General features: G+C 56.9%; 5 protein-coding genes across 5 annotated transcripts; 3 read left to right on the forward strand and 2 right to left on the reverse strand.

Annotated features, from left to right (window-relative positions):
* Positions 1 to 131: 131 nt before the first annotated feature.
* Positions 132 to 3,718, reverse strand: pmr1 (Ca(2+)/Mn(2+)-transporting P-type ATPase PMR1). Its single transcript, XM_025547701.1, has 3 exons — positions 3,387 to 3,718; positions 778 to 3,265; positions 132 to 725 (listed from the first exon to the last, which is right to left on the reverse strand). Exons 1-3 carry the CDS (start codon positions 3,492 to 3,494, stop codon positions 151 to 153), a joined length of 3,171 nt encoding a protein of 1,056 aa, XP_025404677.1. The 5' UTR covers positions 3,495 to 3,718; the 3' UTR covers positions 132 to 150.
* Positions 3,719 to 4,822: 1,104 nt separating this feature from the next.
* On the forward strand, positions 4,823 to 7,951 carry BO70DRAFT_384291 (MFS transporter). Its single transcript, XM_025545648.1, has 11 exons — positions 4,823 to 5,569; positions 5,629 to 5,738; positions 5,804 to 5,838; positions 5,896 to 6,140; positions 6,199 to 6,231; positions 6,283 to 6,369; positions 6,423 to 6,832; positions 6,888 to 6,999; positions 7,089 to 7,222; positions 7,328 to 7,400; positions 7,547 to 7,951. Exons 1-11 carry the CDS (start codon positions 5,142 to 5,144, stop codon positions 7,605 to 7,607), a joined length of 1,728 nt encoding a protein of 575 aa, XP_025404678.1. The 5' UTR covers positions 4,823 to 5,141; the 3' UTR covers positions 7,608 to 7,951.
* Positions 7,952 to 10,263: 2,312 nt separating this feature from the next.
* Positions 10,264 to 13,056, forward strand: BO70DRAFT_358070 (Zn(II)2Cys6 transcription factor domain-containing protein). Its single transcript, XM_025542202.1, has 2 exons — positions 10,264 to 10,890; positions 11,061 to 13,056. The coding sequence occupies exons 1-2, from the start codon at positions 10,647 to 10,649 to the stop codon at positions 12,899 to 12,901; spliced, it is 2,085 nt and encodes a 694-aa protein (XP_025404679.1). The 5' UTR covers positions 10,264 to 10,646; the 3' UTR covers positions 12,902 to 13,056.
* Positions 13,057 to 13,172: 116 nt separating this feature from the next.
* On the reverse strand, positions 13,173 to 13,996 carry BO70DRAFT_358072 (uncharacterized protein; the record flags this gene model as incomplete). The annotated part of the gene is made up of 2 exons (XM_025542203.1): positions 13,173 to 13,395; positions 13,500 to 13,996. Coding segments are annotated over 2 exons (630 nt in total), but the record flags the coding sequence as incomplete, so codon positions are not given.
* Positions 13,997 to 15,200: 1,204 nt separating this feature from the next.
* On the forward strand, positions 15,201 to 17,429 carry gua1 (GMP synthase (glutamine-hydrolyzing)). Its single transcript, XM_025547702.1, has 8 exons — positions 15,201 to 15,349; positions 15,443 to 15,584; positions 15,674 to 16,036; positions 16,099 to 16,258; positions 16,311 to 16,702; positions 16,756 to 17,109; positions 17,171 to 17,251; positions 17,313 to 17,429. The coding sequence occupies exons 1-8, from the start codon at positions 15,281 to 15,283 to the stop codon at positions 17,369 to 17,371; spliced, it is 1,620 nt and encodes a 539-aa protein (XP_025404681.1). The 5' UTR covers positions 15,201 to 15,280; the 3' UTR covers positions 17,372 to 17,429.
* The last annotated feature ends 49 nt before the right edge of the window (positions 17,430 to 17,478 follow it).

A 17,478-nucleotide genomic window follows, 5' to 3' on the forward strand; every position in this document is an offset into this window, starting at 1 on the left:
ATCGATTGAATCATGATTCCCCGCTAAATGAGCTTAACTTTTTTTTTTTTTTTTGGTTTGAAAAAGCCAACCCCATTACAAATCCTTACCGCCCAGCGTACACACACAAGGAAAATGCATTCATTTCTATACACGAACCCAGCCCCTCTATTAAACATTCACACTGTAGCCGCCCCCAATAGTTCCCCGTCGTTTCAACGACATATAGTATTTGCGGGCCTCGTCCACCCAAAGCACCGTACTCGAAATGCACACCAGCCGCAGCAGGTGCGCGAAGCTCAGAGGCTCCGTCTGGAAGATCCGCTGCAGGAAGGGGAGATAGATCACACACGCCTGCCCCGCAAGCGAGCCCAGGACCGCGTAGTTGAACATCTTGTTCCCAAACAGCGAGATCTCGCCCCGCAGCACCGACTTGCTCTCGCTGCGGCACGCCAGGGCGTTGAACATGTCAAACAGCACAAAGCAGGTAAAGGTCATCGTCGTGTCGTGAGCCGTCACCACCCGCGAACGCTTGCCGGGGTTGGCCGCGTCATCGACATCTCCCATCTCGTAGACGTAGACGGCAAGGGTGCCGATCATGATCATCAGGGCCGAGGTAAGTACCCGCTGAATGAGCGGCTTCGTGAGCACCCGAGCGGTCCTGGGACGCGGGGGGCGGTTCATGATAGACGGATCAACGGGCTCCACACCGAGGGACTGTGCAGGCGGACCATCCATGAGAATATCTGTCAATTGAGATTAGCAACCGCCTGTCGTTGCGGGCCAGCTAAAACTTACTGATCCACAGAATCTGCATAGCATTCAACGGGTTCTTGAAGCCCAAAGTGGTGCTCAGCAACACAAGGCTCAGCGCAGCGACGCTGGTGCTGAGCTGGAACGTGATGAAGTTCTGGATGTTGTAGAAGATGCCCTTGCCCTGCTCAATAGCACGCAGGATCGTCGAGAAGTCGTCATCGGTCAGAATCATGTCCGCGGCTTCCTTGGCGACGTCCGTCCCCAGCTTGCCCATCGAGATGCCGATGTCCGCTTTCTTGAGCGCCGGTGCGTCGTTCACCCCATCTCCGGTCATGGCAACAACGTCTCCGCGAGACTGCAGAGCGCGCACAAGTTTCATCTTATGGTCCGGGCTGGTACGTGCGAATATCGAGGTAGAGGAGATGGCCTGCGCGAGCTCCGTGGTGCTCATCCGGTCAATTTCCTGGCCGTTGATAACTGGTCGGGATCCCGGAGCATCGTTAATCGGCATTCCCAGTTTCTTCGCGATGGCAACGGCAGTGGTCTCGGCGTCTCCGGTAATCATGATGATTCGCACACCACCGGCGAGGAGGCGCCGGATGGACTTGTGGACATCCTTTCGTGGAGGGTCGTTCATCCCCACCAAGCCTGCAAAGACCAGCCCATTGTACCTGTCATCATCATCAGTCTGGCTGGTCAGGGACATGGGCGTGCCCGATCTGCTGCCAAAGGCTCTGCCTTTACTAGCATCCCTCACTGCGCCGCTGGCGAAAGCCAAGACTCGCAATCCCTCCGATGCCATCTCCTCGGCGGCTTGCCTCACTGCCTTGCGTCGTACTTCATCCAAGATAACCTCACGGCCGTCCCTAGTCAAGTAAGTGTCACACCGCGCTAGAACCTGCTCGAGGGCACCCTTGATATAGGCAACGTTGGAGTCGCCAGACGTGCCATTGCCGATGATAACGCCCATCCACTTGCGCTCGGAGCTGAAGGGGGTTTCTGCGACACGAGCGCTGATCCGGTCACGGACATCGTCCTCGCCGAAAGTGTCCAGTAAATCCAGTATAGCGACATCGGTGGGCTGGCCGACCCATCTGCTTCGGACACTCCCAGACGCCCGGTCGTCCGTGGAGGACAACACCGCGGCCGAGGATGCGCTAGCGGGTGAGTTTGCATGCACACGCGACAGCCGGGCATTGTTGGCAATGTTGCCGATGCGAAGAACGGTGCGAGCCGCGGGTCCGGGCGTCAAGGAAGATATGTCATGGTGAACCTCAAACGGATCGGGGCAATCGAAATGCCACATTTTCGTGACTGTCATGTGGTTAAGAGTCAAAGTACCGGTCTTGTCACTGCAAACGACGTTCACCGAACCCAGTGTCTCCACACTAGGCAGTCTACGCATAATGGCGCCTCGTTTGGCCATGCGCAGAACCCCGAGAGCCAGGGTGACGGTCACGATGATCGGAAGGCCCTCCGGAATGGCAGCGACAGCGAGCGAAACGCCAATGGTGAACATCTCGAGCAGCTTGCGGCCTTGAATCAAACCGATGACAACAATCAAACCAATGACACCAAACGATATGTAACTCAGTTCCTGGCCCAGGCGGTCCATGGACAGTTGTAGCGGGGTTCGTGGGCTTTCGATTTCCTGTAGCGAAGCGGAGATACTGCCAAACTCCGTTCTCGCACCGGTTCCAATGACGATTCCCTGACCGTATCCCGATCGGACCAATGTCCCCATGAAGGCGATGTTATGTTGCTCATTCAGGCGGATATCCGCTCCCACAGCCCCACTAGCAGGGGCATCGTAGAATGGGGATCGAGGCGGGCTCACAAGCTTGGGGGAGTGCGACGAAAGGTGCTTTGAGCTGCGAATGGCGTCGGAGAACTTGACAACCGGCTCGTTCTCTCCGGTGAGGTTGGATTCATCGATAGTCAGATCGGTAGCCGCCGTGATGCGAATGTCTGCAGGGATGCGGTCTCCGACGGTAAATAGGACCAGATCACCCGGGACGAGTTCGGCGGCTGGGACGGTGCTAGAAGCCTTGACGGCAGTCGAGATAGCGGGGCTCTTGCTCCGCAGCTCCTGCAATTCAATCTCCCCAGCGGAGGTGGCAGGGACCGAGTTGGCCAACGGCAGGCCATTCAAAGGGATATCGCGAATGAGGTGTGCATGATGCGGCACAAGACGGCTCAGTGCTTCCAGAGACTTTTCCGACCGGTATTCCTGGACGAATCCGACCGTGACAACGATGGTGACGGCGAGAGTAATGCTGACGGCATCATCGTAGTTGCCCATGAAGAACGATATCGCCGCGGAGGCCAGCAGCAGGAGAATCAGGGTCTCCTTGAACTGTTTCAAGAACCGAAGCCAGATGGGTTCTGGCTCCTCATGGGGTAGCTCGTTGGGGCCATCCTGCGCCAGGCGCACCTCCGCCTCCGCGGGACTGATTCCATGAACGAGGGAGGTCTGCAGGCGGTCCGCAGTCTCCTGGGGGTCTAGGAGCGAATATATCGAGGTGGACGTCTATCGGGGCAGGGCGCAAAGGTTAGCTGCGTCCACCGGACAAGGGGGGCCCCGGTGGGACAGAAGCCCCGGGGGGAGGGGGGCCGTGGGCAAGAAAGAGACAGCGCTGCAACGAACTTACTGAGGGGGAGGAGCTGGAGCGCACGTCCGCGGGGGTTGTCGACCTCGGTCTCGAATCGGGGATCTGGACATTATGCAAAGGGAGCGCGGGCGTTGCGGACCTTGACATTTCTCATGCTTTGTCGAAACGGAAAATAGGGAGGGCCCGGTTCAGATCAGAAGGCAAATGCTAGCATCCCGTCGGGGCCAGAGAACAGCAGGAAGAAGGCTTCAGGGGGGAGAATGAGGTCGCAGAGGTCGCAGAGGTCGCAGGGAAAAGTCGACAAGGCCGGGCGAAGTGCGAAGCCACGTTCTCCTGGGGGGTAGACGCGACCTGGCCGTAACTGCATCAATAATAGTCAATTGGTTAGCAGGACGGGAGGTCGCTAAGTGGACACGGAGACGGCCAGCCTGAGGGCCGTGCAGGGCGAGGGAGGAGGGTCGGACATTGGCCAGACTCCGGGAGAAGCGAGAAGCACCCACCAAGTCAGACACAAGGCCGCGAATAGACTATTGACAGTCGGATGAATTGATTGATTGAATTGATTGATTGATCACCCAGCAGCCACAGTCCTTTCATGTCTCTTGTTGCTTGACTTTCGTTCCGGGGCGCCGTGCAGTTCTTTGGGCCACTTGATGATGCTTTCCCCAATCCGGCCTAGCGCCTCGGATGACGCGTTGATCCGGGCGGTCCGCATTGGGCCTAGTGGGGGTCACTGCTTATCTCAGCCACCTATAGCACGTGACCACTCCAGGACCAACTGGACTATACCGACCGATCAGTACTCTCTCTGTAAAGCTCTTCTGTTTGGGTGGGAGTACTATGAAAGCTTTACTCTATACTTCACAAAAAGACAATATATTACAGAGGTAGGCGGGGGATCTAAGGGGGGGAGGGTAGTATTCTAAATATTCTATACCGACAACAGAGACTACAACTTTGCTCTGCATGCCTCTAGGCAATTACTATTGCGTATCTAGTGGCTGGCCCCCCGGTGCAAGGTGGAAAAAAGGCATTTATTTCCACGTGGGGAATTCATGGACGGCCGGCGGGCGTGTCGCTGGTAGTTCCTCCCCGGCACCCCGTCAACATGATGAACTGTTATCACTTGTCATGCATGATCCGGACCATGACCCTGACCATGCATGTCCATGAGGAGGACCCCCCCCCACCCCCAAAGGACTCCACAGCGGCAAAGTTTCCCCGATAACAGCAGCTCGGGCGTTGTCTATCGCCTCAGCCCGTCACTCGGCTCTACCCCGAAGCCGAAGAGGCGACACTAACTGAAATCAGCAATCAGCAACCAGTCAGTCAATCTACTGGCCGCCCTCTCCATCTCGCGTCCGCAAACCATCGAGCCATTGCACTATACAGGACCCAGTATAGTAATTGCTCCTGTGTTAGTGCTCTGCAGCAGGTGGAGATCTGTCCGTCTCTCTATTTATTCTCGACACTTCCCCTCCGGTAGTCCGGTGTCGGGCTCATCACTCGCGCCATTCAACTGGCCCTCTCGGTCTTTTCTTGCTTGAACCCTTAACTGGCCGTCTTAGCCAACCTCCTGCAAGCCCGATAGGAAAATTCCCCGACTGGGGCCTTCGCTACCTCCCTCCCCGCGGCAGATCGCCGGTTTCACCTCAAATATACTTCGGGCCTCGGCTCGACGCGTGGGTGGTCATTCAAATCCCGGAGAGCCACAGCCGGTGACAGCACTCGAAAACCACGAACTGGACCACTGGAAGGTGGCAGGGTTTCTCGTAACAGGTGGACTGAGTCGTCATGTCTGCATCTCTGGGGGTGGACAGCTCGCGAGATAGCACGGACGGGCGTTCGGGCGAACGCTTTACAAGCCCCGAGCGAAGCGACGGGGAAAATCTGGAAGAGGAGAAGCTTGAGGATAATGTCGATGGAACGTTTGCTCCCATCAGTGCCCGGACGGCCTCCCACGAAGAACGGTTGCGCCGGTATCAATCCGCGTCGTCACATTATCTCGAGCGCAGCTGGTCCCTGAACGACGGATACAGCTGCCATACGGCCGACGAAGAAGCTGCTGAGAGAGCCCCTAGCCGGAAAGAGGGAGCATCTGCTGAAGAACCGGATGGTTTTACCGTCGGCTGGGACGAAAATGACCCCGAGAATCCGCGCAACTTCGACACGCTTAGGCGATGGCTGATCGTGGTTATCTGCTCGGCAGGCTCTCTGTGTGTGTATGTATACCCTGTCGAATCTATACCATACAGTTGATGCTGATCAATGGTGCTTGAAGAACCTGTACCTCGTCGATGTATACCGCCACCTATGACCAAATCATGGTGGAGTTCAATTGCTCTCGGCTGGTTGCGACTCTAGGCCTGTCGTTCTTCATCTGGGGTCTCGGTAAGTGATTTCTATGATCCTGTCTCCACTGACTATATCAATGGCACTGACTTGGTTTCCAACAGCGGTTGGACCGCTCTTTCTAGGACCGCTGTCTGAGGTTTGTATATTGATCCTACATCTGTTCATTGGAAAAGCGAAAGCTGACACTCGTTAGTTCTACGGCCGAAGAAGAATCTACATCTGCTCCTTCTCATTCTTTCTGATCTGGCTTATTCCATGTGCGGTGGCGAAGAATATCCAAACCTTGATCATATGCCGCTTTTTCGGTGGAATCGCCGGGAGTGCATTTCTAAGTGTCGCCGGAGGCACCGTGGGAGATTTATTCGCCCGCCATGAGCTGAGTGCTCCGATGATGCTGTACACGAGCTCGCCGTTTATTGGTCCTGAGGTGGGCCCACTGTTTGTCTCCCAGTCGATGATAGAGTATGTTGCTGCAGTCGCTGACGACGGTCATTAGGGTCGGTGGCTTCATCAACCAATTCACGGAATGGTATGCTTCCATATATCTGCGTCATCGGGCATAACTGATAATGGTCTCCAGGCGGTGGACGTTTTATGTACTCCTCATCTGGACCGGTGTGTTGTTAGTCTTGATCACCTGCTTCGTTCCCGAGACCTACCACCCAGTGTAAGTGATGTCTTTTATGACGGGAGATGGCCACTTCTCTAACTCCCACTTAGTCTGCTGAGACGGAAAGCGCGGAAGATTCGAAAGGAGACGGGGGAGGACAGATGGCAAGCTCCGATCGAGAAACTGCATCGCTCGGTAGCGCAGACTGTTTTGCGGTCAATCTATAGGCCCTTGCTTCTCCTGACTCTGGAGCCCATGTGCTTGAGTCTCTGCATCTTTTCGGCGATCCTGCTGGGTATTCTCTACCTTTTCTTCGGCGCGTTTCAATTAGTCTTTGAGACCGTGTACGGCTTTGAACTATGGCAGCGGGGGCTTTGTTTCCTCGGCCTGTTCGTCGGAATGCTTATTGCCATCTTTTCCGACCCCATATGGCGCCGTAATTACATCCGTCTGGAAATGAATCACGAGGATGCCGTTGGCAAGTCCGACGATTTCCAACCAGAGTGGCGGCTACCACCAGGTATGTGTATCTTGTCTGCATTGCGAGCAAATGGTTCTAACTCACTTGAATGTAGCCATTGCCGGGGGTCCACTCGTCACCATAGGACTGTTCATCTTTGCGTGGACGATCTATCCTCACGTACACTGGATTGTACCGCTCATCGGCAGTGCGTTCTTTGGAGCTGGGTGAGTTTGAAGCCTCTTCCGAAGCTTTCCTTTGCCATCATCTGTCTTGTACCACTCATCATGGCTCGGCTCCTACTGACACCTGATAGTACTATCCTCGTGTACTCCGGGGTCTTCACCTTCCTGGTTGATGCGTACCCGACCTATGCTGCAAGTGCGTTGGCGGCCAACAGCTTCGCTCGGTCTATTTTCGGCGGAGTCTTCCCTCTCTTTGGGATACAGAGTAAGTCGATCCAACTTGACCCGGTGGAACTACGTTTGAATCCCAGTGATATGTTTAGAAATGTGATGCATTGGACTCTGACCGCCAGATGCTAACTGCCCATAGTGTACGACAACCTGGGATATCATTGGGCAACCTCGCTGCTTGCTTTTCTGACGCTTGTCATGGCACCATTTCCGTAAGTACTTGGCCTTCTGCGCGTGATCTGCAGTCTATCTCTCCTGCTTGTGAGACTGTTGGACGGCGTAATTTCCTCTACAGTTTCTTTGGCCCTGGCTTGCGGCCATGAATGACCCCGACACTGACGATGACCCTGACGGACAGTTATATCTTTTTCCGCTATGGCAATCGGATTCGGCAGAAGAGCCGATTCGCGGCACGATAGACGTCTACACCATCGGGAGCCGGGGTAGCTTTGCTTGAGACGGAGCATAGGGTATGCGATGCAGCGCACACTACGCCTGATGGGCACGTGCTCAAGAGTCGGTCAACAGTGGACACAACAGCTCGACCTAGAAGCGTTACGCGACCAGATACCCACTTTCACCTTCTTGTACATAACCTAGACTACTTAGCCAGCCCACAGGCGGCATCCACGATGTCGGACCGAAGATGCTGTTGCTGGCAGCTGCAGGCTCACAGGACGGTTGGCGGCAGACCACGCAGCTGAACGACCACGGAGTAATTCGCATGGAAAGCAGATTCCACGCGACATGAAATGAGAATTCTTCACGTTTGTGTAAGGCTACCCCCGTCGCGAGGCCGCCCGAGCTACGCTTCGCGCCATAAGCTGCCCCCATCACGTATGTATGTAGGTAAACTACCAGGTAGGTAGGTAAGAAGTACCTTAGAGGCAGAGACCGACAAACACGAACAATACGAGGCCCGCCGCAACAACCAGTCCGGTTTCCTTCCCTCGCACGACTGGCCGCTCCTCATTCATCCTCGATCGAACCTGAAACCAAACCATGACACATTGGCGACGGCTAATTAACCGAGGCAAACTCACAAGTCTCCCTCCACGAGCTGTTCATACTTAGGCTCGGGCAAAGCCGGAGCCAGGGGGAGCGAACCGTCCGGGAAGCCCCGGGCGGCAGCGAGAAATGGCTCATGGATTGACCAAGGATTCGAAGAATGGTGATGTTTGTGGGCGCTGTGATTGGCGATTTGCTTTCTGTATTGCGCGATTTGTTTGGCCTGGAGGGTTTGCTATCTGGATTCTGGACTAACTATCTAGCTGATGGCTAGGGCTTTTTTTTCTTGCTTTGCGATATTGATTTGGGTTTGGGATGGATACACGTGGGAGGGAGCGTGGAGGTGATATACGGTATTGTAATGACGGGGGCTTAGTAGTAGTAGTAGTAGTAGTAGTAGTAGTAGTAGTAGTAGTAGTAGTAGTAGTAGTAGTAGTAGCGCTTAGGGTGGGTTATCTAGCTGGAGTTGGGGTAGTTATTTCTATGCTGACGCTAGATGTTGTTTTGAGAGGTACAAGATCGAATATCCGGCGGTTGATCTATATATGAATCCGGCTATTCGATCCTTTCTTCTGGTCCGTCGGCATTGCTCAGTGGCCATTCATACATCCCCGACTGGTCCCTGGTATCTGTTTGCAACTTGCATGGCTTGGTTCCCATCTCAGGCTGACATCTCGCGTGGCTAGTGCTCGAGAGTGGATGCGATTCGGTACTCGGGTACCGCTGGTAAGCGGCATACCCGATCGGTCAATCAGTCGCTTTTTACGGAGTATATCTACTTTGTATAACAGTAGTTCTGGAGACACCCTGCTCCTGCTGTACGGGCGTATCTACTCCGTCCTTCGTATAGGACATGATTGCTTTTTTGATTGTCGGCACGGGCCGAACTAGCCCATGCTGGCTGGGATGGTGTGCATACTACTATCCATCCCACGATATGTTTCTGAGGGTTGGGCCGACATTGTATACAGTATACAGTATGTACAGTATACAGTATACCGGACACGGACCATGACTCGAAAGTCACATAGCAAGAGTCACGGCGTGATTTCCCAGCCGAGATCTGCTATCAATCACGAGTCGCACCGAGTACACTGCACAGAGTACCAAATATCTACTTCCTGCTCCATGGATGATGAAAGTAGTAAGTAGACTGCAAAAGGATATCCGCATGGCCTGCGTCACATGCGGCCGTCCACCTTGGAAGCACATGTAAAACCGTCCCAGGGCCGTCATTTCAGTACCGACGGGGACCATGGGAGAGCGTTCCTGTTTGGGTCGGCGGCATTTGTCCCGAGTAGAAAAGGGCGCCAGGCCTGCCCTTCCAGTGCCTCTCCAGGCATCGGACTGGGATCTCTGTCTAGAGCTCGGCGCGGTCAGCCAGACCGAACTTCCTGGAAGATATCCAGAACAGAGGAAGCATCGGTCGAACGGCGGACAGGTCGACACGCGACTCAGCTGGCGGGACTGGGCTGGACGCGGTACGGTACGGTACGGGCAGGGCGGGGTGACAAGACGTGACGAGACGAGACGAAGACGAGTCCGACTCGGCCTCGTCCTCTCGTTCGTTCATTTTTTTCGCAAAGGGAATCAAAATCCCTCTCTTTAGTCACCACGGACCTCTCTCTCCTCTCCTCTCCTCGCGTCGCCTCTCTTCTGACTTCTTCCCTCTCCCCGCGTTTGCTGCTCCTCTGCATTGCTTCTTGGCCTCTCCCCTCCCCTCCATACCCCTCCGGTTGTCCTCTTTGCCGTTATAAACCAACCCCCCTTCTCCCCTCCCTCCTCCAGGATCGCTCGCATTTGCGCCGCTGGGCATTGGATCCGCTCCCTTCTCGACCCTTTCACACGACAGGTCTTCCCCGCAGTCCCGGCAAGTCGCTCGCTCCACCTGCGCTACGCATTCCTACCACTTGCCGCGTGACATAAAAAAAAAAAAAGGGAAGAAAAATAATACAGAGAGAGCAAGAGAGATCACTCTCAATTCTCACCAGCGCTCCGCTCTCATCCCGATTTTCTCGGCGCAACCGCAACCCAACCCACGACCGCCCCCCCCCCCCCCCCCCCCGGTTTGACTCGTGCTGACCTCTGCTGCGGTCGGTTCCGCTGTTCATCCCGTCCTGGCAACTAATACAAAACGCCCTCGGACCCGTCACCGTCACCGTCACCGTCCTGGATTCTATGCGCCCGATCCGCGACAGAACGCTCGATTTGTCCCTCCCAGATTAAAGCCTGGTGAGATTGGTGCGCGCGAATTTTGGTGGGGTTTCCTCTGACTGCGCTGGTTCGCAACGCGACAAAAGCCACCCACCCACCCGACTCGGAACCAAGCTGCTTCGGCATTCACCTGTCGCCGCCCATCACGAACACCGAGCAGCGCACGTGCGATAACATTATTAACGGCCGCATACCACCCCCATCCCCCAAGACATCGCTGGAGAATTCATACCGAGATGAACGTGGAAGAGAAGGACCAAAGCTCCCCTGCCCCGTCGGCGGAGCGCACCGAAGCCAGCCAGGAGGCTAGCGCGGCCGGAGACCAGGCAGAACCGCCCAAGGCCGAGGCCAACGGCGACGGACATACCAGTGGTGCCGCGGCGCCCGGCCAGAAACCCAACCCGAAGGACCCGTCAAGACCGCGGAGGAAGAAGGCCAGAAGGGCTTGCTTTGCTTGCCAGCGGGCGCACTTGACTTGCGGTACGACTGACCTTACTTTCAGCTTTGCTTGCGTTCCACGACCCCCCTCGTTGTTTCCAGTAGCCATTTGTTCACCGACTCTTCTGCGCGCGCAGGCGCAATGATGCACCGTGTCATTGCGCTTGCGCGGCCTGATTGAGGACTTGCCACTAATCAAGCTTTGCGCATAGGTGATGAGAGACCGTGTCAACGGTGCATCAAGCGTGGTCTGCAAGATGCGTGCCACGACGGCGTCCGGAAGAAGGCCAAATACCTGCACGATGCGCCGGATGGCGCCTTGATGCCCAGCATCCCCGGCGGCGGGACTTTCTACAACAATGGTGGCGGCATGCGCAATAGCCTGCCACTGTCCAGGAATGGGGCCAATGCTGTCAATGCCGCCGCTCGGCAGAGCTCCGGGGCCAACTTCTACCCTACGCCCCAGTCGACGTCCTACAATGTCTACCAGGAGAATGCCATGAACCAGGGCTCCTTTCCTTCCCAATCCCCCGTGTCCCCGACCTTCAACCTCAAGGCCACTCCGACGGCTCGAGCCAACAGCCTCTCCTCCGTCAACCAGCCCCCGCCGAACCCCGTCTCGGGACCTCCCACCCAGAGTCAGAACCCGTTCGCCGGTCCCTTCTTCGACCCGAGTGACCCAGCCCTGTTCAACTTCGACCTATCCAGCATGAACTTTGAGAACCGTTACGGTGCGTTGGAGTTTGGCATGCTGGGACACATGGCCACGGGCGCCGGGGACTCGCCCAGCGACTCGGCCACCCAGCGAGGGTCGATGGGACGGAGTGGCTCGGCACAGTTCGCCTCGACGCCAATCGCCGCCGGGCCCGGGTTTGGCGAAAGCCCGGGCAACCAGCCGCCGTTCATGTTCGGGGATCCGCTCTTGAACGAGTGGCCTAGTGGACAGGCACCGACTCAACCGCACGGGATCCCGGGGGTCTACCCCCAGGGACAGGGTAGCGCGATCCCAGCGCACATGGGCAAGGCGGATGCGCCCCACGCGTTTGCGATTGAAAGCGGTCCGGCCAGCTTCAATAGTCCCGGTGCGACCACCAGCCCGCAGATGACGACAGGGTTTGAGGAGTCTCCGTTCAACAGCGCGGTAGCCAGCAAATCGAATGGGTTGGCTCCCAACGGACAGCGACCGTCCATCACGACCCCGAGCCTGAAACACCAGAGCCTGCAGGTCGGGACTCGGCGACGCCAGCGGAACCCGTCTGCGGTCTACGACAGCGTCAAGGAGCCGTATGCCTACACCAGTCGCTTCCACAACCTCACCGCCTTCATCCAGCGACGCTTCCCTCCCCAGAAGAGACTGCAGATTGCCAAGGCGCTGGCGTCTATCCGGCCGTCCTTCATCGCGACGACCAAGACGCTGAACCGGGACGACCTGATCTTCATGGAGAAGTGTTTCCAGCGGACGCTGTGGGAGTACGAGGACTTCATCAACGCGTGCGGCACGCCGACCATTGTGTGCCGGCGGACGGGCGAGATCGCCGCCGTGGGCAAGGAGTTCAGCATCCTGACGGGGTGGAAGAAGGACGTGCTGCTGGGCAAGGAGGCGAACCTCAACGTCAACACGGGCGGGACCTCGATGCCCGGCTCCGGGACATCGTCACGCAGCTTCACGCCGCGCAGTTCGACGGCGGAGAACCCGACGCCCGGGCGGCCGCAGCCGGTGTTCCTGGCGGAGTTGCTGGACGATGACAGCGTGGTGCAGTTCTACGAGGACTTTGCGCGGCTGGCATTTGGGGACTCCCGGGGCAGCGTGATGACGACGTGCAAGCTGCTGAAGTACAAGACGAAGGAGGACATGGAGGTGGCGTCGGAAGACCACCAACGGTGGAACAGCCACCTGCGCAAGGGCGGGATTGCCAGCGAGGCGGGGATGAACCAGCTGGGGTTCAAGGACGGCAAGGTCGAATGTGCATACTGCTGGACAGTCAAGCGAGACGTCTTCGACATTCCGATGTTGATTGTGATGAATGTGAGTTATCCCCCTTTGGGCCGATGACAATGATGGTGATGGCGATGCTAACCCGCCCCAGTTCTTACCGTGTATTTGATCATCTGTATCATGCGTCTGCCCCTGCTTTATTGTTTAATGTGCTTCATCAGTTTCATACCCGGGCCGGATTCTAAAAAAATGGGTCGCTCTTTGCTTTGGTCCCCGACTGGCGGGTCGGCGGCCGGATGTTTGTATTGGTACATACTGGTTGTATGATTCCCCTGGGAGCTATTGATTCTCGACATAGAGCTGGGACGTAATGGAGTTATGAACGGGCTTGTATATAGTGGACTTGTACGGGTTAGCCCAGCCATGAATTGTCTTTGGAGGATCGATTCCAGCTTCCACATTTGAAGTCAAATCACGGTTATCGATTGGAGGAGTTATAGAAGTGGATGAACTGCCACAAGAGGATGATGATCAACCTCAGGCCCGACGCGCACAAATCATCCAAATCCCAAAGGGATGCGTGCACCTGGGGCTCAAGGATCCATATGAAGCTAGGCATACAAGACGCGACGCATGCTCACATTGCCAGTCAAGCACTACTATCAATACACATCAACGCTCACAACCCCCAAGCAGCCACCGCCGCCACCACCACCGCCGCCCCCCAACACCCACGCCTCCCATCCCCATCGCCGCCGCCGCCGCCCCCCCGGCACTCTCCGTCGCCTTCGGCGCACTCAACTTCTCCACGCCCGCCGTCGCCGTCACCGCCTGATAATAAATCTCGTCCCCGTCCAACGAAGTCACCGTACTGGTTGCCGTCGACGACGAGACCCCCTCATACGTGACCTCCACAGCCATGGACACCGAACACGACGCCCCCTGCGTCGACGACGTGATCTCGCAGTCCTGGATCAGCGTCACCGTGCCGTCTAGGCCCGCGGTGCTGGTTGCGTACACCGCGCTCATGGTGAATGTGGATGGGCCTTCGGTGATGGTGATCGGGGATGGGAGAGCGCAGGAGCTGGAACTGTCGCCGCAGTCGATGGCGAGGGTCGTCGCCGTGCTGTCGACGGCGATGATGCTCGCTGAGAACCCGGCTATCGGGATGGTGGTGCTGTCGCCGCCGTTGAAGATTTGGAGGGTCGTCGTGCTGGGGTCGCTGTTGTTGTGGCGGCCGTGGTGAGGGTGAGGGTGGTGAGGGTGGAGAGGAGGGAGAGGAGGGTGGGGAGGTTGGGGAGGTTGGCGAAGTGCATGGTTAGGGTTGTGTGGTGGGAGGGAGTGGGAGTCTATTGTCTATTTGAGGTGGTGATGGCTTGGTGGTACTGTGTAGACAGACAGAGAAAGGCAAGGAGAGAAGATGATGGAGGTAGGACAACAGACAGGGACACAGGCCCGGTTTAAATCCCCTCAGGGGTGGTGGTTCCGCCAGGAAATAGTTTTTCTAGCTCGAGTCTGCCTAGTGAGGGTCCAATTCTGCCTGGATAAAGAAAAAAAAAAAAAAAAGAACCATCTTGGCATGAATCATGCCGATATTGCATGAGTCTCGCATGTCCCGGAGACCCTGAGACCCTGATCATAGTCCCTCCCCGCCAATCATCAGCTCCACACAGGCACAAAAAAAAGAAATGAGTGGCATCCATCCCTACTCCTCATCGCTCCTATCTGTCGGACACTCATGCTGAAGAAGTCTGTTCGCCCGCGTGTCATATCCAGGATGGATTCCAGACTCCAGTACGGATGGAGCAGACACTGACCCTGACCCTGACCCTGACCCTGACCCGGCCAAGCTACTAAGGGGCGTTAGTCTGGAGTAGGGCAGGCGCTAGGCGAAGTTAGTCCCGGGGGATTGTTTGGTGCAACTTGCTCAACCTTGGGTGGGAGGTCCACTGCATATGCTGGAACTAGATAGATACTGGACGCTTGGATGGGATATGGGGATTTATAAAGTGCACACCTCGTATTCCGGCGCAGGCTGGTCGGGTTGATCCCTTGGCGGGTGGGCTGTTACAGTAACAGGAGGATGTGGAACGTTGAGATGTTGATAACCGTGGTCTGTCTTCGTGGGACTTGGATAGATAGACGTTGAAGATGGAGGTCTCAGCCACTGCCAAGGAGATACCAGTACTGACTGACTGTTGGATAGAATGAATACAGAAGAGGGAGTGGCTTCTTAGCCACTCTTCTTCCTGGTTAGGGCTGGCGGAACTGCTGACATAAGCAACGTCACGGGAGCGTCTGCCCGATAAGCGTTAGCGTTAGCGTTATCTCCCCCTCCCCGACCGCCCGGCTCACCGCCCGGCAGAGAAAAAAATTTCGGGATGGGCGCAGAAAAAAAAGAGGCTCAGTCGGGCGTCTGCAAGCAAGTCTTCCGCTGGCCTGCATCGCTTCCTGGTTCGAGCAATTGGTCCTGTCTCTCTGCCCCCTACCGTCACCATGGCCGACACCGAGGTTCCCCATGCCACCTTCGACACCATCCTCATCCTAGACTTCGGGTCTCAATACGTACGTCTCTCTGCTGCTCCCCTCCCCTCAGAGTGCCCGCCCACTACCCCGCCATCACCGCACCGCGATGAGTCAACTGACGTCTCCCCCCAGACGCATCTCCTCACCCGGAGACTGCGCGAGATCAATGTCTACAGTGAGATGCTGCCATGCACTCAGAAGATCGCCGACCTGCCCTTCAAGCCCAAGGGTATCATCCTGTCTGGCGGTCCCTACAGTGTCTACCAGGACGGCGGTAAGTGAACCGGTTCCCTCCCTCGCTCGGGAAGCCGCATGCAAATACGGAGATTGACTGACTGACTGACTGACTCACCACCCCGACAGCCCCCCACGCCGACCCCGCCGTCTTTGACCTCGGTGTCCCCATCCTCGGTATCTGCTATGGCCTCCAGGAGATGGCCTACCGCCTGGGCAAGGACAACGTCGACGCCGGCACCTCCCGCGAGTACGGCCACGCCGACCTCGAGGCCAAGAGACTCGACAATCAGGGCCACGTCGACAAGCTGTTCGCCGGCCTCGAGGGCCACATCAAGGTCTGGATGAGCCACGGCGACAAGCTGGTCAAGCTCCCCGAGGGATTCCACACCATCGCCACTACCGCCAACTCCGAGTACGCCGGCATTGCCCACGCCACCAAGCCCCTCTACGGTGTCCAGTTCCACCCTGAGGTCACCCACACCCCCCTCGGTACGGCGTTCCCCCCCGAGTCTGTCTGTGAGGGAGGCCGACACTGACCTTCCCGTTCACAGGTACCGAGATCCTCAAGAACTTCGCCGTCAACATCTGCGAGGCGCAGCAGAACTGGTCCATGTCCAATTTCGTGGACCAGGAGATCGTCCGCATCCGCAAGCTGGTCGGCGAGACTGACCACGTGCTGGGTGCCGTCAGTGGTGGTGTCGACTCCACCGTGTAAGTGCCGCTGCTGCCAATACGCCGGCTGATCCTTGCTAACGCGCACCAGGGCCGCCAAGCTCATGAAGGAGGCCATCGGCGACCGCTTCCACGCCGTGCTCGTCAACAACGGCTGCATGCGCCTCAACGAGTGCGCCATCGTCGAGGAGACCCTCAACAACCACCTGGGCATCAATCTGACCGTGGTGGACGCCTCCAAGCGCTTCCTGGACGGCCTCAAGGGCGTGACGGAGCCCGAGCAGAAGCGCAAGTTCATCGGCGGCACCTTCATCGACGTCTTCGAGGAGGAGGCCCAGAAGATCGAGGCCAAGACCGAGCACCAGGGCGCCAAGGTCAAGTGGTTCCTCCAGGGTACCCTGTACCCCGATGTCATCGAGAGTATCTCCTTCAAGGGTCCCTCGGCGACCATCAAGACCCACCACAACGTGGGTGGTCTGCCCAGTGAGTTCCCCGGGTGGGTTTTGTATGTGTGCACTTGTACTGACGTGGAGCAGAGCGCATGATGGAGGGCCAGGGCATGAAGCTGATCGAGCCTCTCCGCGAGCTGTTCAAGGACGAGGTCCGGGCGCTGGGTCGCCAGCTGGGCATCGCCCACGAGCTGGTGATGCGCCACCCCTTCCCGGGCCCCGGCATTGCCATCCGTGTCCTGGGTGAGGTCACCCCGGAGCGGGTGGAGATCGCGCGCAAGGCGGACCACATCTTCATCTCGATGATCCGCGAGGCGGGTCTGTACGACCAGATCGCGCAGGCGTACGCCGCCCTGGACCCCAGCAAGGCGGTGGGTGTCATGGGTGACAACCGGGTTTACGCGGAGATCATCATCCTGCGTGCCGTCGAGACGACCGATTGTGAGTGACCGATATACACTACCCTTTTTGTTGAGTTTGAGTTGGGACTAACAGGCCGCAGTCATGACTGCCAGGGCATTCCCCTTCGACAACGAGTTTCTGAGCCAGTGCTCGACCCGGATCATCAACGAGGTCCACGGCGGTAAGTTCATTCTTTTTTGCCCCCTTTCCATTTCTCATGGCAGCATGCTGATTGATTGCAGTGTCCCGTGTTCTGTATGACATTTCCAGCAAGCCTCCTGCGACGATTGAGATGGAGTAAACGTGTAGTTACGAGCTTAAAGTCTTTCATATTTAGAGGAACGGAGTTTCACGGTTCGACGAACATGCTGTGTCTGTAGAGAAGTAAACATGTAAGTCAGTAAAACG

This window comes from Aspergillus heteromorphus (assembly GCF_003184545.1).
Source record: "Aspergillus heteromorphus CBS 117.55 chromosome Unknown BO70scaffold_1, whole genome shotgun sequence".
Classification (NCBI taxonomy): Eukaryota; Fungi; Ascomycota; class Eurotiomycetes; order Eurotiales; family Aspergillaceae; genus Aspergillus; species Aspergillus heteromorphus.